This window comes from Dasypus novemcinctus, chromosome 5 (genome assembly GCF_030445035.2).
Source record: "Dasypus novemcinctus isolate mDasNov1 chromosome 5, mDasNov1.1.hap2, whole genome shotgun sequence".
Classification (NCBI taxonomy): Eukaryota; Metazoa; Chordata; class Mammalia; order Cingulata; family Dasypodidae; genus Dasypus; species Dasypus novemcinctus.
The window spans coordinates 49630198-49653397 of NC_080677.1; the positions used below are offsets into that span (position 1 = coordinate 49630198).

The window sequence follows — 23200 nt, forward strand, 5'->3', positions numbered from 1 at the left end:
GAATAAACCCAACAAGATAAAATGATGACCAGACAGCAACAAATTAACTACAGACCATAAAAATAATCAGGAAAACATGGCCCAATCCAACGAACAAACTAAAAACCAGGAAAAGAAGTGGAACACAGAACAAATAATTAAAGCTCTCAAAACATGTTTCATGGACCAATTCAATGAAGTGAAGGAAGAGATTAAGCATATTAAGAAAATGCTTGGAAAGTATACAGAAGAAATTGTAATAATGCACAAAAAGATAACAGATATGATGGGGATCAACAGCACAATCCAAGAAATCAAAAATACACCCTCAGCAAATAACAGCAGATTTGAAGAGGTAGAGGAAAGAATTAGTGATGTGGAAGACAGTACATCTGAAATTAAACAGACAGTAGAATTAATCGATGAAAAGATAGAAAAAATCCAGCAGGGACTTAGGGAACTGAATGACAATGTAAAACATACAGACATACGCATCACAGGCATCCCAGGAGGAGACGAGAAGAGAAAGGAAAGAAAAGGGGTATTGGAGGAAACAATGGCTGAAAACTTCCCAAAACTATTGAGGGAGATGAATGGACAAGTCCAGGAATCACAGCACACCCCAAACAGCATAAATCCCAACAGGCCTAGCCCAAGATATATACTTGTCACATTATCCAATGTGCAAAACAAACAGACAATACTAAAAGCAGCAAGAAAAAAGAGAACCATCACATGCAAGGGAGACTCCATAATATTACATGCTGATTTCTCATCTGAAACCATGGCGGCAAGGAGGCAGTGGTATGACATATTCAAGGTATTAAAAGAAAAGAATTTCCAACCAAGAATATTCTATCCAGCAAAGCTAGCCTTTAAAAATGATGGAGAGTTCAAAATATTGACAGATAAACAGAAACTAGCAGAGTAAGCCAACAAGAAACCTTCCCTTCAGGAAATACTAAAGGGAGTTTTTCAGGGGGAAAGAAAAAAACAGGAGAGACAGAGTTGGAGAAGAGTGTAAGATCAACTAAAACAACAAAAACAGAGAAAACAATCAAACAACAGATGACAAAAACAAATCCAAAGAAAACATGGCTAATATAAGTAATTCCTTGAAAGCAGTAACACTGGATGCAATAAATTAAACTCACCTGTTAAAAGATGCAAATTGGAAGACTGGATAAGGAAATATGACCCTTCTATATGCTGTCTACAAGAAACACATCTGAGACCCTGGGATTCAAAGACACTGTAAGGGGATGGCTGGAAAACAATCTTACATTCAAAAAAAGGCAGGTGAAGCTATATTAATATCAGGCAAAATAAACTTCAAATGCAAAACTATTGTGAAAGACAAAGATGGACACTACATATTAATGAAAAGGATAATATGTGAGGCAAACACTGGAGAAACTAAGTAAAGGAATAGATACCTCTATAATTATGGTGGGGGAATTTAACATACCACTATCACCATTGGACAGAACATCTCAAAAGAGAATCAATAAACAAAGACTTTGAACAATATATTAAAGGATGTGAACCTAACAGACATATACAGAACATTACACCCAAATATAGCAGGATATACATTCTTCTCAAGCACACATGGATCATTCTCAAAGATAGACCACATGCTAGGCCACAAAGAAACTCTCGATGAATTCAGAAAGATTGAAATCATACAAAATAATTTCTCTGACCATAGTGGAATGAAGCTGGAAATCTGCAAGGGCCAGAGACCCAGATTTGACACCAAGATATAAAAGATAAACAATACACTCTTAGAAAAACAGTAGTTCAAGGAGGAAACCTCAACAGAAATCATAACTAACTTGAAACTAATGAAAATGATAACACAACATATCAAAACTTATAGGATGCAGCAAAAGCTGTACTGAGAGGGAAATTCATAGCCATAAATTCATACATCAAAAAAGCAGAAAGAGCTAAAATTGAAGAACTGCACAAATGGAGGAATTAGTAAAAAAAAAAAAAAAAAACTAACACCAAAAAAAGAAGAAAGAAAGAAATGACAAAGATGAGAGCAGAACTAAATGAAATAGAAAATGAGAAAGGACTCAAAAAAATAAACAAAACAAAGAGCTGGTTCTTTGAAAAGATCAATAAAATTGACAAACCCTTAGCCAGACTAACAAAGAAAAAAAGAGAAAAGATGCAAATACACAAAATAAGAAATGAGACAGTGGATATCACCACTAACCCCACAGAAATAAAGACTATCATAAGAGGATACTTTGAAAAATTATATTCCAACAAGAACGACAATTTAGAGGAAATGGACAAATTTCTAGAAACACATAAACAGCCTACATTGACAGAAAAAGAAATCAATGACCTCAACAGACCAATCACAAGTAAAGAGATAGAATCAGTCATTAAAAACCTCCCAACTAAGAAGAACCCTGGGCCAGATGGCTTCACAGGTGAATTCAACCAAACATTCCAGAAAGAACTAACACCAATCTTGCTTAAACTCTTCCAAAAAATTGAAATAGAAGGAAAATTGCCTAACTCATTCTATGATGCTAACATTACCCAAATACCAAAGCCAAACAAAGACACCACAAGAAAGGAAAATTACAGCCCAATCTCTCTAATGAATCTAGTTGCAAAAATCCTCACAAAATACTTGCTAATTGTATTCGACAATACATTAAACGAATTATACAACACGGCCAAGTGGGTTTCATTCCTGGTATGCAAGGATGGTTCAACATAAGAAAATCAATTAATGTAATACACCACATAAATAGATTGAAGGACAAACATCACATGATCATATCTATAGATGCAGAAAAAGCATTTGACAAAATACAGCACCCTTTCTTGATAAAAACACTGCAAAAGATTGGAATAGAGTGAAACTTTCTGAACAGGATAAAGAATATGTATGAAAAACCCACAGCTAACATCATTTACAATGGCAAAATCCTAAAATCTTTCCCTCTAAGATCAGGAACAAGACAAGGATGCCCAATATCACCCCTTCTATTTAACACTGTGTTAGAAATACTTCCTTGAGCACTGAGGCAAGAACCAGATATAAAAGGGATCCAAGTAAGAAAGGAAGAAGTTGAAGGAAGAAGACATGATCCTATACACAGAAAACCCTGAGAAGTCTACAACAAAGCTTCTAGAAATTAGAAATGAGTTCAGTAAAGTTACAGGGTATAAAATCAGTGCATAAAAATCAGTAGCATTTCTGTACACTGATGATGAACAATCTGAGGAGGAAATCAAGAAACACATACCAGTTACAATAGCAAATTAAAAAATCAAATACCTAGGAATAAATTTAACTAAAGATGTAAAACACTTATATACAGAAAACTATGCACTATTCAAGGAAATCAAAGGTCTAAATAAATGGAAAAATATTCCCTCTTCATGGATAGGAAGACTAAATATTATTAAGATGTCTGTCCTATCAAAACTGATCTACAGATTCAATGCAATCTCAATAAAAACCAACACAGCATTTTTTAATGAACTAGAAAAACTAATTGAAATTTATCTGGGAAGGAAAGAGGCCCTGAATAGCCAAAGACATATTGAAAAAGAAAAACGAAACTGGAGGAATTACACTACCAGACTTAAAAACATACTAAAAATCTCAAGTAGTGAAAACAGTATGGTATTGACACAAGGATAGACACACTGACCAATGGAACCAAATTTAGACTTCTGATATAGATCCTCATATACACAGTCATCTGATACTCGACAAGGCCACCAAACCCACTCAACTGGGAGAGTTGCAACAAATGGTGCCTAGGCAACAAATGGTCCCCAGAGAATTGGATATCCATATGCAAAAGAAGGAAAGAGGATTACCATCTCACACCTTATACAAAAATCAACTCAAGACGGATCAAAGACCTAACTGTAAGAGCCAAGACCATAAAGATCTTGGAAAACAATGTAGGGAAGCACCTACAGGACCTTGTAATAGGAAATGGCTTCATGAGCTTCATACCCAAAGCACGAGCATCAAAAGAACAAATAGATAAATGGGACTTACTCAAACTTAAAGCCTTTTGAACCTCAAAGAAGTTTGTCAAGAAAGTGAAAAGAGAGCCTACCCAATGGGAGAAAATATTTAGTAACCATATATCTGATAGGAGGCTTATATCCTGCATATATAAAGAACTCCTATATCTCGAAAATAAAAAGACAAACAACCCATTTAAAAATGGGAAAAAGATTTGAACAGATGCTTCTGCAAAGAAGAAATACAAATGGCTAAAAATAACATGAAAAAATGCTCAAAATCACTAGCTATTAGGGAAATGCAAATCAAAACTACAATGAGATACCATCTTATGCCCATAAGACAGGCAGTTATCAAAAAAACAGAAGACTACAAGTGCTGGAGAGAATATGGAGGAATGGGAACACTCATCCACTGCTGGTGGGAATGCAGAAGGATCCAGACATTATGCAGGACAGTTTAGCAGTTTCTTAAAAAGTTAGCTATAGATTTGCCATATGACCCAGCAATTCCACTGCTGGATATATGCCCAGAAGAACTGAAGATACAGACACAAATCAACATATGCATACCAAAGTTCATGGCACCATTATTCACTATTGCCAAAAGTTGCAATCAACCCTAATGCCCACCAACAGATGAACGGATAAATAAAATGTGGAATATATATAAAATGGAATACTACTCAGCTATAAGAAGGAATACAGTACAAGCACATGTGATAACATGGATGAATCTTAAGGACCTTATGTTGAGTGAAGCAAGCCAGACATTGAAGGACAAATACTACATGACCTCTCTGATATGAAACAAGCAAACCAAGCTGTCTCAGAGAGCTGGAGACAAGAAGATAGGCTTAAAGGAATTTGGGGGGGGGGGGGGCGGGGAGAGGAATGTTGGGAGCTGATGCCTACACAGGTGAAGTCTACAATAAGCTGGAGGTATTTGTACAGGGAAGGGATAAGATGAGGGCACCTTATTCCTTCGGGTGGGGTTTTGTGGGCTTGAGGGGGATTAGGATTTGGAGGATGGGTCAGATGGTCCAAGGAATTGGGGGGAGGCCTGGGGGGAACAGTTGAATATGGGAGAATGTCAGGTATATGATTGAAGCTGTAATGTTGAGAAAACTCTTTAGAAAATATAATAAGGAAGGATTACATGTTTAAGGTGTTTGACGGAGGGGGCATCTGGTACAGCGGCAAGCTTCTAGGGAGTGTGTGAGTGCTCATTTTGTCATAGTGTATTGTGTCATTGGGTGGAGATGCATTCAATAAGTGTGAAGGTGTACCCACATCCTGGGGAGACCTGATGTTCCCAAATGGAGGGAATTGTGTCTCTCGAGCGAATCAGTGGCTCCCAATTAGTTAGGGCAGTCTAGTATGTCAGGACCTCAGCATTGTTGCAGGATCTGGGATTCTGGTCCCTCAAGAAGTGAAGATTGATTGTCGCTGTGGGCTCTGAGAGGGGGGAGGGGAGAGAGGTATAGCATAGACGGAAGCAGAGCAACTGGGGAGCAATGGGAGTGTTCCACAAGATCATGCAATAATGGATATAGGACTTGTTAACTTACACCAAAAGTGTATAAAAGTCTATAAGCTAAAATGTAAACCATAATGTAAAACAGAAAGAAGCTAAAAATTTAGAAATTTATTCAGTTTAAAATATAAACGATAATGTAAACTAAAGTGGAACCATGTTTGATAGCTATGTTTCAAAATCTATACATCAGCTGTAGCAAATATAACATGAACATGTAAAAAGATCATTGCTGGGGAAAGGGGAAAAGGGTTTGCTGTTGGATATATGGGAGTCCCCTATATTGCATATGTGAATTATAGTGATCTAAAACTTAGGAAAAAAACAAAAAGACAGGATTTAGACACTGAGGAAGAAATGAAAGAAAGTACCTTGCCACTGTACATACAGGGCAACAGCTATTACAGTGATGAAAGGCAAAATATTTGAAACAAAGCTTTATAATATTTTTAATTTTATTAATACATCAATTTATTTTTACTTTATTTTAGTATTTCTAAGTTATTATGTATTCTATTTCTAAACTTTAAACCCATCACTATATTTCAATTTTCTATTAATTGAATTTGGCAATGTATTAGACTTCATTGTTGAAGAAGTTTTGGACCACAGAGAGGTGCAACTATGGCAGGGGAGGAACAGTGGTGTGCGGTGTTATTGATGGAGGGCACATGAGTGGGGGAGAGTTCTCCAGGGCATGTATATATAAGGGACATAAAAATGTTCTGATATATGTTGGGTATTTTTATAGTAGTTACAGTTACAAACATCAACTGAGGGGAGTGCTGAGTTCCTACCCAGGGGAACTCTGTCACATTCCCTAATGGAACAACAATAATTCCCCAAGGGCAATGGCAAAGACCAACAAGGAAGGATGGTCCAATAATGAGCCCTTAATACTGATGACTATGCTTATGAGCCTGTGTGCCTGAAATATGAACTAGGTCTAGAGCTGCAGGGTGCCTAAGAGTTACCTCCTGAAAGCCTCCATGTTGCTTAAATGTGGGCACTCTCTAAGCCAAATTCAGCATGTAAATGCATTACCTTCCCCCCAGCATGGGACATGACTCCCGGGAATGAGCTCCCTAGGGATTACTACCAATCACTAACTGGTGATGCAACTAGAAAGAGACCTTGAATAAAAGGGTCAACTCAGACCAGCAGAATATCTCAGCCGACATATTGGATCAAGAGTTAAAAACCGCTTTTGGACCTTGAAGAAAAGGGGGAAACGGCAAAGACAAATGAGTTTATATGGCTAAGAGTCTTCCAAAAAGAGTTGAGAGGTCATCAGAAGGGTCACGCTTACGCACACCTCAGCAGGACCCCAGAGAGCCAAAGTAGATACAACCCTAAGTGCTGGTTCTCCTGAAGGATATGGAGATCCACAGGGTACATGGTCATGGCAGATGGATTTGGAGTTCTGTGCCATGTCAGAGGGCCCTACTTTGGAATTTGTGCTCCTGAGTGTGATGTAGCTGGACTCAGATATGACCTTCCTACACATGCCTCTTGTCACTTTTATTAAATCTGTGTTTGGTGCTAGGGATGGTGCATACTCAGGGGACTTCAATCTCTGAACTGCCCATGTGCCAGCTGGGCCATGAGCCTCAGTAGAGTTGCAACTCCTACTCTCTGGTTCATTGGACTTACCCAGGTCAGCTAACAGGGAGGTGAAGATGGTCAAACACCACACCAGGGAATCATAGTGCCAACAACTGCAAGCAGAGGAATTGCATCCATGATCCACGTAGAATCTAAGCCCCCTCTTGATCTAGAGGTAGAGTGAACATTACCATCCCACAGTCCACAGAATGGAGGAGTAAAATATGGATTAGAGTGGACTTACTGATATTCTACTATAAAACTATTGTGACTAGTAATAGAAGACATTGTACCATTGAGGTGGAGAAAGTGACCACAATAGCTGCTGAGGGCAGGGAGAGACAAGAAGAGATGTGATTTGGGGGCATCTGTGGGACTTTGAGTTGTCCTAAATGATATTGCAGGGTCAGATGCTGGACTTCACATATCCTGCCTTAACTACTGAATGTACTGGGGGAGTGTGTGAACTACACAGTAAACTATTATCTATGTGGTGCAGTAGTGCTCCAAAATGTGTTCACTGAGTGCGATGAGTGTGCCACAATGATGGAGGTTGTTGGTATGTGAGGAATGGGGGGTAATGGGAACCTCTTATATTTTTTAATGTAACATGTTTTTGTGTGATGTATATATTTTAAAAAATATATAACTTACAAAAATGGGGTGGGGGTGGGGAGCGGGGTATATGGGAATCTCGTTTTTTATGTTTTTTTATGTAACGTTCTTTGTTATCTAAAAAGAGACATCAAATAAAAAAATAAAAATATTTAAAAAATGAGATGTCATCTCAAAAAAAAAAAAAAAAAAAAGAAGTAGACATCACCATCCCAGAATCCTCGAGACTGGGAATGAAGTATGGAGTAAAGTAGACTTACTCGTATTCTACTATAAAATTATTGTTGATTCTAGCAATGGAAGAAATTACATCACTAATGTGGAGGCAGAAGCCATTGGAGGTTCTGGGGGCAGGGAGAGGGAAAAACAGGTGTAATACAGGGGCATATTTAGACTTGGGAATTGTCCTGAATGACACTGCAACAACAGATATGGGTCATTATAAATCTTGCCATAACCTACAGAATTGTGTGGGAAAGAGTGTAACTACAATGTAAACTTTAATCCATGCTTACTGGCAATGCTCTGAAATGTGTTCATCAATTGCAATGAATGTACCTCACTAATGAAGGATGTTGTTAATGTGGGAAACTGTAGGAGGTGTGGGGAGCGGAGCATATGGGAACACCCCATATTTTTCATGTGATATTTGTATAATCTAAGTATCTTTAAAATAATAAAAAATTTAAGAAATTTTAAAAGGTGATCTGAAAAAAAAAAGCAATTTAAAAGAAGGCTAAAACAGAAGCACCAAAACAGAAAACTAAGGACAACCAGCAAGATGGCAGTAGTAGACTAAGGAGTTCCTAGAGTCAATTCCTGCTACAAGGCAATTAGTAATCACCCAGAGTTCTCTAAAGCACCTGCTTGAGGGTTCCAGGAGACCAAAAGAGCATCTTGCAACATCCTTGAAAGAATGGAAGGAGGAGACTGCTCATCTGCACAGAAAATTCGTAAGTAGAGCACTCCACACCACAGAGGTTGGTGCCCATCCTCCACTGGAGGCACAAGGCACCTTGGGAGCTATTCTGGCTGGAATTGGGAGCCCACTTCACAAAAACAAGGGAGGAAGAGATGGTTGGACACCACCTTTAGCTACTGATTAGTATATTTGGCAGGCTAAAGTATAATCCAAAGAACAACTAAAGTTTGAACCTGTTCAACTCAGAAAGAGGCCTGGAACCACCATCTTAACTCTGCACCTGGTATGAGGGAAAGTGGGGCTGACTGAAAATCACAGTGCTGGTATAGACCCGCTTCTCTCCATCCAGATCAGACTGCAGATCTAGCATAAGCCCCAGCCCCTCATCTGGCAGGGAGGATGCTCGGTGCATCTGTGCCAGTGTCTCCAGAACTGTAGGCCATGCCACCGAGTCCAGCAATCATCCTATCTGGCAGCACAAGCCACTCCAAGAGCTCTCCTGTGGCTGGAATTAGAAGCTCCATTTGCTACCAAATTCAGCTACTGATTAGTAAATTCGGCTCGTTAAAGTATAATCCTAATAAACTAAAGTTTGAAACTGTCCAAGTTGTAAAGAAGCCAGTAGCTGCCATTTTGACTCTGCCCCAAGCATGAGGGGAAGTCTTGCTGACTGAATCACAGTAATAACAGAGACTGGTTTCTTTTACCCAGATTGTTCTGCAGCCCTAGCCTAAGCTTCAACCCCACCTCTGGCAGGAAGGACATTGGTAGGACTTGCACTAGCTCTCCCGGTAACTGCAGGTATATTTGGCTGGCACAGACTGCATAATCCGAAGTCTACCAGGGCACTGGCAGTAATCTTGGACCTGCACTACAGAGATTGCTGCCCACACCTGAAGCTCCATTCCTGCCCCAGGTAGGGGAAAATGGGGCTTGAAGCTTCATCAGTCTCTCAGGGTAACTACAGTCTAGGCCTGAACAATTTGGATTATTCCACACAGTTGTAACTCTATCCCTACCCCTGGCAAAGAAGAAAGTTGGGAGAAGTTTCATTGGTCCCTGGTGCAATGAGGGCAGCTTTAGTCTCCACACCTAATAGCACCAACCACATCCTTGGCTCCTGCTACACAACTAGCAAGGGAGAAAGGGCAGGAAACCCTAAACTAAAGAGAAAAACTGCACCCAGAATAAATATTCTAGTAAACCAGATACGAAGACACCAACAAAAAACAACAATCTGCACCAAGAAGCAGGTAGATATGGACCAGTTAGAGAAACAAGATAAGCCTCCAGATAACATAAAGGAGTTGAGACAATCATAGATGTTCAAACAAATCTTAATAAATTCAGTGAGATGGCTAAAGAGATTAAAGATATTAAGAAGGCATTGGAGGAACACAAAGAAGAATCTGAAAGTATACACAAAAAAATAGCACATCTTATGGGAATGAAAGGCACAATAAATGAAATTAAAAACACATTGGAATCATATAACAGCAGATTTGAGGAGATAAAGGATTTATGAGCTTGAAGAAATGGTCTCTGAAAGTGAACATACATACAAAAGAAGAGAGGAAGAAGAGAATGGAAAAAATTCAGCAATAATTCAAGGAACTAAATGACAACAAGAGACATACAAACACACATGTCATGGGTATCCCAGAAGGAGAAGTGAAGCAAAAGGGGGCAGAAGAAATATTTTAAGAAACAATGGTAGAAAATTTCCCAACCCTATTGAAGTACATAGATATTCATGTCCAACAAGCACAACGTATTCCCATCCGAAAAAATCCAAATAGACCAACTCCAAGACAAATAGTAATCAGAATGTCAAATGCCAAAGACAGAAAATACTGAGACCTACAAGAGAAAAGCAATGCATAACATAATAAGGAATACCCAATACAATTAAATCCTGATTTCTCACCAGAAACGATAAAGGCAAGGAGACAATGGCATGATATATTTAAGACACTTGAAAGAGAAAAATTTCCAGCCAATAATCTTATCCAGCAAGACTGTCTTTTGAAACTAAGGGTGATTTTAGAATATTCACAGATAAATAGAAACTGAGAGAATTTTAAACCAAGAGACCAGATTTTCAGGAAATACCAAAGGGTGTGCTATAGCCTGAAAAGAAAAGACAGGAGAAAGAGGCCTAGAAGTGAGTCTAGAAATGAAGATTGTATCAATAAAAGTAACTAAAAGTGTCAAAAGAGTGGTAAGAATAAAATATGGCAGATAAAACCCAAATACTCAGGAATAAACTTAATGATATAAAGCAGTTGTATTCAGAAAACTACACCTTAATGTTAAAAGAAATCAAAAAAGGCCTAAATAATTGGAAGAATATTCCATGCTCACAGATCAGAGAACTAAATATCATTAAGATGTCAATTCTACTCAAAATGATACAGAGATTCAATGCAATCCCAATAAAAACTCCACTAGCATTTACCCAGATCAGCTAATAGGGAGGTGAAGATGGTCAACCACCACAGCAGGGAACCAAGGGTACCTATAACTGCAAGCAGGTAAATTGCATCCATCAACCATGTGGAATCTAAGACCCCTGTCGATTTAGAGGTGGAGTGGACATCACCATCCCAGGGTCCACAGGATGGAATAAAATATGGATTAGAGTGGACTTACTGGTATTCTATTATAGAACTATTGTGACTCTAGCAAAGGAAGAAATTATATCACTGATGTGGAGACACTGGCCACTGAAGTTGCTGAGGGCAGGGAGAGGGAAGAAAAGTTGCAATGTGGGGGCATTTTCGGGACTTGCAGTTGTCCTAAATGATATTGCAGGGACAGATACTGGGCATTATATATCCTGGCATAACCCACTCACTGGGGGAGAGCGTAAACTACAATGTAAACTATAATCCATGCAGTGCAGCAGTGCTCCAAAATGTATTCATCAAATGCAATGAATGTGCCACAATGATGAAAGAGGTTGTTGATGTGGGAGGAGGGGGTATGGGGGTGGGATATATGGGAACCTCTTATATTTTTTAATGTAAAACTTTTTGTAATCTATGTATCTTTAAAAAAAAGGACAATTAAAATTTAAAAATTAAAAAAATAACTATGAATGCAAAAATATATATATGTATGTACTAAAAATAATAATAGGGTGGGTTGAGAAAAAATAAACCAAATGTAAGATAAGGATTATAATTAGTAATAAGATCTTTGGGGAAACGGACTTGGCCCAGTGGTTAGGGTGTCCGTCTACCACATGGGAGGTCCGCGGTTCAAACCCCAGACCTCCTTGACCCGTGTGGAGCTGGCCCATGCACAGTGCTGATGCGCGCAAGGAGTGCCCCGCCACGCAGGGGTGTCCCCTGCGTAGGAGAGCCCCACGCGCAAGGAGTGCGACCTGTAAGGAGAGCCGCCCAGCGCGAAAAGCAAGTGCAGCCTGCCCAGGAATGGCGCCACCCACACTTCCCGTGCCGCTGATGACAACAGAAGTGGACAAAGAAACAAGACGCAGCAAATAGACAACAGAGAACAGAAACAATAGAGAACAGACAACCGGGGGAGGGAGGGGAATTAAATAAATAAATAAATCTTTAAAAAAAAAAAAAGATTTTTGGCAATATTCTTCCACAATTTGTAATAAATGTCTCATGACAATGCAAGCTGTCAGTGGAGGGTTGATGTATGGGCCCGTGTGATGTTATGCACATTTGCTTTGTAAGTTCACAACTTTTACTATATACTTAATGTTTTTGTTCATATATAAATGAAATAAAAATAATATAATAATAATGGGGAGTTGGGGAAAAATACTTTGGCTAGTAGTAATATTTTGAGGATGCTCTTTAATCACTAATTAAAAATGTTTAACAACAATGCAAGGTGTTCGGGGCAGGGTGAGGTATGAGAGCCCTGTTATATATGTTATATATGTTTGTTTTTTAAGTTCACAACTACTACTATACACTTTTGGTTTACATATGTTCATGTATGAGTGATATGCTTCAATAAATTAAGAAAAACCTTCTATCTAAAGGACACTATTATTAAAATGCAAAGGCAAGACACAGACTAGAAGAAAATATATGCCATACATATATCTTATAGAGGAAGTGTATCCAAAATATAAACTCTTCCTAACACAGTAATAAAAAGAGAAACAATCCAATAAAAACGGGCAAAAAATTTTGAGCAACCACTCCACAAACATACAAATGGGCAACAAGTCATGAAAAGATGCTCATCATTAGCCATTAGGGAAATGCAAATCAAAATTGCAATGAGATACCACTTCATACCCACTAGGATGACTTATCATAAATACAGAAAATAAAAAGTATTGGTGAGGATGTGGAGAAACTGGAACTTTCATGCACTGCTGGTGGAAACGTAGAAGGACGTAGCTGCTCTGAAAAACAATTCGGCAGTTCCTCAAAGTGGTAAATACAGACTTAACATATGACCCTGCAATTCCATTTCTATGCATACATCAAAAAGAATTGAAAACAGGGATATAAAACAGATACTTTGTACACCAATGTTGACAGCAACTTTATTTACAATAGCCAAAAGGCAGAAATAACCCAAGTGTTCAACAACAGAAAAATGGGTAAACAAAATGTGGAATATACACACAATGGAATATTATTTTCAGCAATCAAGTTCTGACACATGCTATAGCATAGATGAAACTCGAAAATATTATGCTAAATGAAATAAGTCAGACAGAAAATGTCAAATATTAAATGATTTCACTTAAATAAGGTATCTAGACTAAGCAAATTCACAAGGACAGGAAGTAGATTAGAGGTTACCAGAAGTAGAAGGAAGGGAGAATGGGGAGTTATTACTTAATAGGTAGAATTTCTAGTAAGGGTGATAAAAAAGCTTTGGTAATGGACAGTAGTGATGTTTGGACAACACTGTAAATCTAATTAATGCCAATCATTTGTATGCTTATTTAAAATGACAAAAAAATAAAAATTTAAGTAACGATGAAAGAAGAAACTGATAATACTGATAGACTTAGAATATAAGTTTTATACTAATACATTCTAATGAATTAACGCTTTTTTCTTCCTGTTTCTGAATTTAGAAACTAGAAATATATAATACTATAAAGGAAAATATTATAATACTGACCTTTAAAGAAACACTGTGATTTCCATATACTATTTATATTTTAACTATTTTTTTTAATTTTTAAATTAAAATAATCTGAAAATAACACCCAACATACTTTGAGGATTGGATATGTATTATTTCAACTGAAACACCATGAAACACCATGAAATACCATAGAAAACTTCATAATGTTTTAATTTAGAAGCAGGGTCAATCAGCCATTTCTAAAGAGACAAAACAAAGTAAAATTACCTTCATGAACTGTAATGCCACAATTGTCACACTGAATTATTTCATCAGCATCCTCACTATTATCTCCAAGACAAACACAGCAAATCAGAATATGGTCCATTTTTTGAGAACTCCAGTTTTGACTCTTCTCAAGAATCAGCGAGTCCTAATATTAAAATATTAAAATATATTAAAAAATCATGTTTATATTAAAAGATATTAGTAAATAAAATTCTTACTTTAAAATATTTATTATATGCATTTTCAAAATTATATTCTCCATTCTGCTAGTATATGCCTTTGTCTAAGGACCCTCAAAGGATCCTGCCCCTAATTTTTTACCTTTCTGTAAGACTCATCTTTTCTCTCTTCTAGCACATGGAAAAGATAGCGTATTCCTAATAACTGTTCATGTGTTGTGTCATTTTAGATTATGGTCTGATACTCTTAACTAGAAAAAGGGACAAATTGAGCCAAATCATTATTAACCCTATATTTAGGTTTAAAAAGTAGAAGACATGGTTCCTACTCTTTGTACGTTTATAATCCTGTCTAGGGAAGACAAGACACATGGAAATGAAACAGGAAGAAAAAATTTCAAGATAACATAAATATAAGCAAATATGTATGGCATAGTGCAGACTGTATTCCTTAAGTGCTGGGGAATTTAGAAATTCCAGGATCACTGGGTCATGGATCCATTACAGCCTACATAGACTCTGTTTCTAAAGGTAGAGTATACCATGTAAAAAATGATGCAGATAGACTGGTTGCTAGAAGAGTCTATTAGGCAGAACTGCTACATTTATGTCAAGAAATACTTACTATAAACTGGTAATAAAGACAACTATCTAATTATAATATAAGAGGAGGAAGAATGACATAAGAGACAAATATAAAAAGATAAAATTTCAAAAAAGGGAAGAGTTTTCTTCTTTTAATTTAAACTTTCTGCATTATAAATTTAAACTTTAAATAACAAATTAACAAGATGATTCTCACCATATTTAACAGATGGGACTTATTATATATAAAAAAGATGGCAATTCTATAAATTTTCATTGAAGAATCTAACCATATTCAGAAGAAAATTAATTTAGAAGTAGTTCCATACCACATATTCAGTAAAAACTGTTTCATATTAATACACTTCTATTTTTAAAACTTAGCCAATATCCAAAGGTAACATTTAGACCCATCGTTTTGATAGTAATTTATAAATGGCATTTGAATGAGACTTAAATGCCACAATTAATAAACTTTTTTCAATATATAAATGTAACCTACATTTAAAACTACAGTTGATTTGTAAAATAAATCAGAAAAGAATGCAAAAGTAAAGGAGGAGGCAAGGTCATTTCTCTTGAGAATTCTAGTACTTTGAAGTTTTATATTTTGCTCCCCTTTGTTATAAAATCAAACAAAATAGTTTGAAGGTTTTGGACGTAGCTAGCAAATAAAGGTAAAAACTTCCTGAAAAAAACAAAAAAACAACAACAGAAAAAATAAAAACCTTATGCGATTAATAGTACTTTCGTATAGTAAGCAAAACAAAAATATGCCCAGATTTTCATATCATTAGCCATGCTTCAAATGAAATAACATTTGACTTAGTCAAGCATTTTTTTTTGCTCCATTCCCAACTCTGTTAATAGCTACAGAACCTCAAAGCTATGGTTTTCTCAGGTTATACTTTTCTCATCTGTAAAATGGGAATATAATACCTACCTCATGAGGTTGCTGTGACAACTAACAAGGTAATATATATAAAGAATGTCCTGGCACACATTAGGCCAGGGGTTCTTAACCAGGGGTCCAGGGACCTTCTAAAAGATTTCAGGGGGGTCCATGAACTTGAAATGTGAAAAAAACAACTTATTATCTTTATTTTCTCTGTCCTCTAACTGAAATCTAGCATTTCCTTCATTTATGTACGTATGCAATACAGGCATATTCGTTTCATATCACATTACAGTTGTTGTATATCTCGAAAAATCACTTACGCTCATGCATACTTCGAAATTACAATAGTTGTTAGACCCAACGCTAGTTGAGTATCGTAAAACTATCTGCCACTACATTCTGAGAAGGGGTCCATGCTTTTCACCTGACTGGCAAAGGGGTCCGTGGAACAAAAAAAGGTTTAGAAGCCCTGCACTAGGCACTCAGTAAGTGTTCATCCTCTTTCTCCTTTCCTTTGCACTTCTTGTAGGTAGCTCAAGATGAGAAACATGAGCAGACCCTAAATTATACTAACAAATCTTAATTAAGAACCCAAAAGAAAAGTTAAAAGTTCAATGAACACTGCTACTTTAAATATTTTTCCCATGGTATATCTTAAAAAAACATTTTCTTAGAACACCACAACCAGGTTAAAAAATATATGTATCAGTCTAGAGAAGACCCAGCAACAACCAGATTTAATGTTTGACCACTCATGTTTATAGTTCTGTCATCATTTCTCCAGTATAATTATAACTAATCAGCTCTTTAAAAAAGATTGACCCAAATGGGAGACCAATAAATTTTTATGGTCCAGAAAAGTTAAGTATCAATGGGCAGTTCTAGCTCCTCTATTTTCCTATTTTTCATATTGTTCCTCAGAAACACAGTCAATGTCTGTATCTCTTCACCATTTTCTTTCTACAGATATTACACTTTAGAGACAGAAAAGAAATTACTAGTATTCCTGGCCCATCATTGAAGACTTTTCCTAGAAATACAATGCAGAGAGAGAAATGGGGAAAACTAGAGCCCTACAATATCACCTAACCATGGCAGAGAAAGAAACTTTTTACAGATATTTCAATGGGAAAATCTAAGTAACACATTCTCTTAAAATAATTATAGCTCTCCTTAACATATCAAATATGTATTTAAGCACACTTGTGATCAAAAAATAAAAGCCAGTTCATTTTCATATTTTGTATTTCTGAAGATTTATATCAATTTTCAAGTTTCTGAAAATAGTCAAGCCAAAGTTTTACCATCAAACATATCATGTAAAAATATGGTTTTTACATAAAAACGGAAATCAGGAAAGTGGGTTTTGAATGACAAAAGAGCACCCACCTGGAAATAACTTTACTATTACATAATAATTATAGAGAATCTAATATAATTATAATATAAGAAGAGTAGATGGGGCACTTAAAAATAAATGACTACTTAGAGTAAATTATTTCATTTCCCCCATGGAGATTTAAAATTTACCTCCCCAAAATAGCAGAATGACAATACTATCCAATGCTCTCCATGGCCCTATAACATGTTTAGTGTTCATTTATATGTTCCACATAAGTGATTATAAATGACATATATAACAGGCTAAATTCTAAGTTATCTGTGTGTTTAACAGAACGAAATTCCAGTTTGCTTCATGTAAAACAGAATTAAAGGAATCCAATTTGCCCTGAAGATGAACAAAAAGTATACCAAAGGTATGATAATTCTTCCTCTTAAGTTTTTGAAGATTAAATTCTCAATAATTTCAAGTAATTTTTGTAATTGATACAAAACTGTTTAGAACTTAGGACAATTTGCTTTATTTTAAAATGTGCAAAAAAGCAATTGATGAAAAAATCAGAAACCCAAAATAAAAGAGGCTATTTATAAATTTTGGCAAAAATGCTCCATTTTGATTAGCAAAAAATTGGTGACAGTTGCCATTTCTTAACATCGTAAAACATCTACTATCATGAACATAAACAACAAAGCTTTTTATTTAAAAAACAATTCTACTAAGCAAAAATAACACATGTATAAAACAGTAATTCCAAAAGATCCAAACTATCTGGAATACTAAATATTCTCTATGAGAAAAGAGCAGTTTTTCCTTTAACCAAAAAAAATAAAATAAAAATCCAGAACACAAAAATTTCCATCTGAAAATGGACAAGATTTTCTGTCATTTATTAATTCTCATCCAAAATTCTACTTCAAAGTCTTGAAAATGGAACCAGTCTCTGAAAATCCTAAACAGCACTGCCCAAAAATTCATCTCATAAGACAGAATAGCAAAAAGCCTTAGGAAATCTCGGAAGTTGCAAGATAAAAAAGGTTGAAAAAGACATATAGCCATAACCTAAGAGGATTATTCAGAATTCACATAAATGACAGAAAACTGCTTACAGATTCAGGTGTCCATTCACAAATAATGGAGGTTTTCAAATGCCCAATTCGGGCAGCAGTTCTTAAGGTACGATTTGGGGAACTCCCTTTCAGGTGGTCCACAAAGTCAAAGCTCTTTTTATAGTACTACCAAGATGTTATTTGCGTTTTTCACTATTTCACTCACAGGTGTACTGTGGCATTTTCCAGAAACTATATGAAGTGTGATGGTGTCATCAATTTGACAACTTGAGTGCTTCTACAGTCCTGTTTTTGAAATTTCTGAATTTTAATTTCTGAAATGATAAGGATCAATAAATATAATCCACATAATTAGTAACTGAGATCCTCAACAATTTTTAAGTGTAAAGGGATCCTGAGTCTACAAAGTTTAGAATCACCACTCTATTTCAGGGCATAGTAAGCCCATTAAGACAATAGTTATAAAAGAGCCCATTCTCAAAAAAAAAAAAAAAAAAAAATCAGAAATTTCAAAATTATGAAAGCTTATGGATATCATTTACCTAAAAAATGATGTCCAAAATCAATTTCCTACAAATTACACTTGACACAGCAGCCAAGAAAAAGTTTGCCTACTTATAAACTAAATATACTATAATTCCATTATGTATTTTCAGCTATCTCTATGACAAAATGGCATTTGAAAACTTGAAAAGCAGAGAAAAATGAAACTAATAAATTATATAATATTTGTTAACTATCTAATAGATACTTGGCAAAGTATTGGTACCTAAAATTAACTCAGATGATTAAGGCACAAAGATTAACTTTAGTCAACTTTTTTACAAAATCCAGATCATATGAATAGGATACTTCAAAATATAAAATACAGTAATAATCCCAAATGATTACGTTATTTATTAGAATTTAATATCTTGCATTGAGAGGCATAATTTTGTAGAACTAGAATCATCAAAAAATTATCAAAGTTAGAATAATAGTCTTGGGGAAAGAGGAATTTTAAACTTCAAGGTAGAATACTAACTTGAAGGAAACAATTCTGCATAGGGTAAAGCAAGCAGAAAATTAATATAAATTAACATAAGAGAATTTAATTTAGTTACTGTAAAAAGAAACTTCTTGACAACTTTATCAGGGCTCTTTTCCAAGAAATGCATTGTAATCTCATTCATGGAACATCTTTGGGAGGGTTAATCTAAATACATAAGGTCCCATTATTTATTTACTAAAGTCTCTTTCAGTGATAAAAACGAAACAGCACAATGTGGCCTTTAAGTGTATCATAAAGATTAGTATGCAACCTCTTAAGCAATACCTTATGAATTAGATTAACAAGTAGATAATTTATACATTTTACATGGCAAGTTTTTCAAAACATACACAAGTATCCCAACAACTTAGCATAAATCTAATTCACAATGCCTCTGTCATTAACCAGCCTATTTTTGTGAAAGTCAGCCTAAAAAAAATGAAGGAAATGATGTTGCTGAAGGTAATTTTATTATTTTACTTAGTAGATATAGAGTGTTAGGTGCTATAAATAAAATAGGAGCAATTGGATTTTCCATAACTCCCTTTCCCTAATACGTAACTGCCTGTTTCATCATAAATCTATACTATATTCCAAATGACCGTTTTGCTTTTCCCAAAGGTAAAAAAATTAGGATGGCATTGGAAGTAGGCAACTTTCTTCGTATGATCATGGACAACCAAGAAGTTAACCTATGTTTATAATCCAAATTATAAACTGCTGTTTTATCTCTACTGACATTCAAACTCTGAAAGCCTATTACACATGATTCTGGTAAGAAAACCTTCAAGTTTTTAAATGAAACTTAACTAAAATAATCACTCATATGTAAAATTTTTAAGAAGACAAGATGTTAAAGAACAAATCAAGTATAGGAAGGGAAAATCTTTCTTCCAGGCTTAACCTATTTCAATGATATGTACAATTAAAAAATCATTTGACAAAGGAGTGAATTTTGGTGTCTATATACACACAGAAATGACAGACTTAATTATAGTTCAACATGTGATGTAACCAGTACATCTACATGTAAGATGACAACTCAATCTTTCTTTTAAAGAAAAACATATACATAAACACACAGACAAAGAGACACAAATGTGTTTGAGTGAAGTCTTGAATGTTGCATCTCTGGGCCCAATGGATTAACCTAACTTTCAGTAGTCGTACTTCAAGTAGAAGAACTGAGCCTTTTATGTTTAATGATAATCAAGAGAAATGTGGTTGGTTGGTTTTTGTTTTTTTGGTTTTTTTTTTTTCATTTCCTTGTAGAAATAACTTACTTACTAAATATATGCAAATATGGTTCATATTTACTCCCAAACATATAAGGCAAAGATTTGGTGGCTATTCAGATGATGGGTACTATAACTGGTAAGAGAATTAACATTTAAATTAAATCTCTAGAAGTCTGAGACAACCATTAACCTATATGTTGCTCTGCTCTAAAGTACATTAAAAGGCTAGGTACATATGGTCATATCTAAGTTGAAAGAAAGGTGACCTTTGCTTTCATAATCCACTTGGCACCAATCTGCAGTCCTATAAGCAATATGTTAAGAGGACTGAAGGGGAATGGAAAATTCTACCATTTCCCAAATCTATGGATATAAAAAAAAAAATTTATCTAAATACATAAACTCTGAGCTCCTTGAGGACGATGACTGTGAGCTCATTGAGAACAGTAACAAAATAGTAGATTCTCAATGAAGCTCGTTGACTAAATAAATAAATGTTACAATCAGAGCTCTCATACATCCCCACAAATGTCTACAAGTAGGATTTCAAGGAAGCTATTTAGTATAGTAAGAGTGATTTAGAGTTCCCTTTTCCCCAGACAGACAGATATCATAAAAATTGGGTTAATCTACCTCATTACTCTTGCTTTGAGATAGTGTCAGGCTATCATTGGTCAGTTCCTCATCATCAGCACTGTTTCTGCTAAGAACTTTACTCTTCTTCTTCTTACAACCCCCTTCACTGGCAGGACTGCTATGACCTTCATCATTGCCTTCATCATTCTCATCCTCATCGCTCCCACTTCCCTCATCTTCATCATCCTCATTGTCCCCATCACTTCCCTCTTTTTGTGAGGCAGATCTCCCCTTTCTCTTCACTATAGTAGGTCGCCAATCATTGTCATCCTCACTGTCATAGTCATCCATGTCATTCAGCTCTTCCATGGACACAAAATCCAACAGTGGTCGGTTTCGACGAAGGTTCCACTTTTTTGGCTCACTAACTTGTTCCTCTGTTGTGGTTGTCGTAGTGGGGACAGAAGGAGATGCATTAATGGCACGAGGACTCATGGCAGGTGTGGTGGCAACAGCAGAAATGGTCACATCAGAAACTGCTGCTTTTTCTTTTTCTCTCTCCTTCTCTTTCTCCTTCTCTTTTTCCTTCTCTTTCTCCTTTTTCTTTCTCAGTCTTTCTCCATTCTCTTCTTCCTCCTTCTTATCCATTTTAATTAACAGTTTTTCTGAGGACACTATTTCTTCCTCTGCAGAATTTTTGAGTTGTTCTTCTTTTACTTTAATATCTTCATTCAGTTCTTCCTCTAAAATATTTTCTTCAGAATCACTACAGGAGCCTTCTCCACTGTCCTTTGATGGATCTTCACTTCCATTACCACTCCCTTCAGAATCTGTTGAAAATATGAGAAAAAAAAACCACATATATGTATATACATACACACACACACACACACACAACACTGACAAAAATGAAATCGCCAAAATTTGTGAATAACTTGCAAAATAATATAAACAAATTTAAGTCAAAGAATGGTAGACATTCCCAACCTAATAAGCAATGAAGTTGGTATAATGGTTTTAGTTCAATTAGCACTATCGAAGATGAATATATATGTAACTCTGAATTAAAATATGCTTTAAAAAGAGGAGCATTATTATGAGTTAAAAAGTTCATGCTATATTTGTTACCCTAGAGACATTTTTTTTCTAAAAGTAAATGTTCTTCTTTTTAAATTGGGCACTTATATTTAACATAACAATAATATAAACATCAAATCTACTTCCCTTATATATCCCTTTTATAAACTATATGCGCTCATTAATATTAAAAGATTCCCATCCAGAACAAGAAAATTTGGCCAAAAAAAAAAAAATTGTTTCATTTATTTCATTCTTTATCCCACAAAAAAGAGCGTAGTTATTTTTAACAGTCAACTTGTACCACATCCTTAATATTCTAAATTGATTTTAGGATTACCAAATACATAGGTGAAAGATAACAGCATTGGCATAGATAATGGGTGTTGCAGGTAGAGAAAAGTTATCAATTTTCCTGCTTATTCTGACACTGTGCTTATCAGCAAGACACCTAAACTTCCCAAAATCCTAGGCTATAACTACTGCAGCCCCTACAATAGAAAGAATTGACGAATTTTAAAAATTAATTCATCTTGGAAATAAGCGGACACAGTAGTTCTTGAAAAATGGCTGAGGAATTAAAAAGCACATATAGGACTATAAGTTTTTAATCAAGTTTCTTCCGTTCCTACCCAGAGCAGCCCAACTCTACACAGCAATTTTCTAATCCTCTCTGTAACCAAACAAATAAATAAAAACCTAAAATATCTAAGAGGGAGGACCTAGAAAAAGGGTCCAGAAAGATGAGGGGGAGGAGGGAAAGGTGGGAAAAGAAACCAGTCAGTCAAGTCTTGGCCAACAATAATTTGTAGGATAATGAATTTTTTGTACCTATAACAAAGGAAACTATAATAAAATGAAACCCTGAAAAAACAGGGTTCCATACCATTTAAATTTCTATTAACTAGTCTTAGCCTCTATAAATAACTATCAGAGGGAAATAGCAACTAGGCATTAAAAGTAAAGGAAGTTGTCTGTTACTAATGTCTGGTATCTAAAGCACCTTGCAAGACTTAAACAAATGTCTGATGATAAAAATACTCTGCAAGTTAAATCATTCAAAAAAAAAAAAAAAGACTATTTAATAGTTAACAGATGTTGAGGGACCCTATAAATCATTTTCAGTCTCATGATTATAATACAAATACCTACAGCTTATCAAGACCATT

At 35.6% G+C, this 23200-nt stretch overlaps 1 protein-coding gene across 10 annotated transcripts in view; it reads right to left on the reverse strand.

Annotated features, from left to right (window-relative positions):
* Positions 1–23200, reverse strand: part of PHF14 (PHD finger protein 14) — a 254756-nt gene that overhangs the window by 224639 nt on the left and 6917 nt on the right. For all 10 annotated transcript variants that reach the window (XR_011648807.1, XR_011648808.1, XR_011648809.1 and 7 more), the window contains exons 3-4: positions 21012–21784; positions 14040–14184 (exon numbers count right to left, since the gene is read on the reverse strand). Coding sequence is in view for 6 of the 10 variants with exons in the window: in XM_023588955.3 (XP_023444723.1) it covers positions 14040–14184; positions 21012–21784 (918 nt within the window). In the remaining 4 variants the exon portion in view is untranslated. The remainder of the gene's footprint in view (positions 1–14039; positions 14185–21011; positions 21785–23200) is intronic.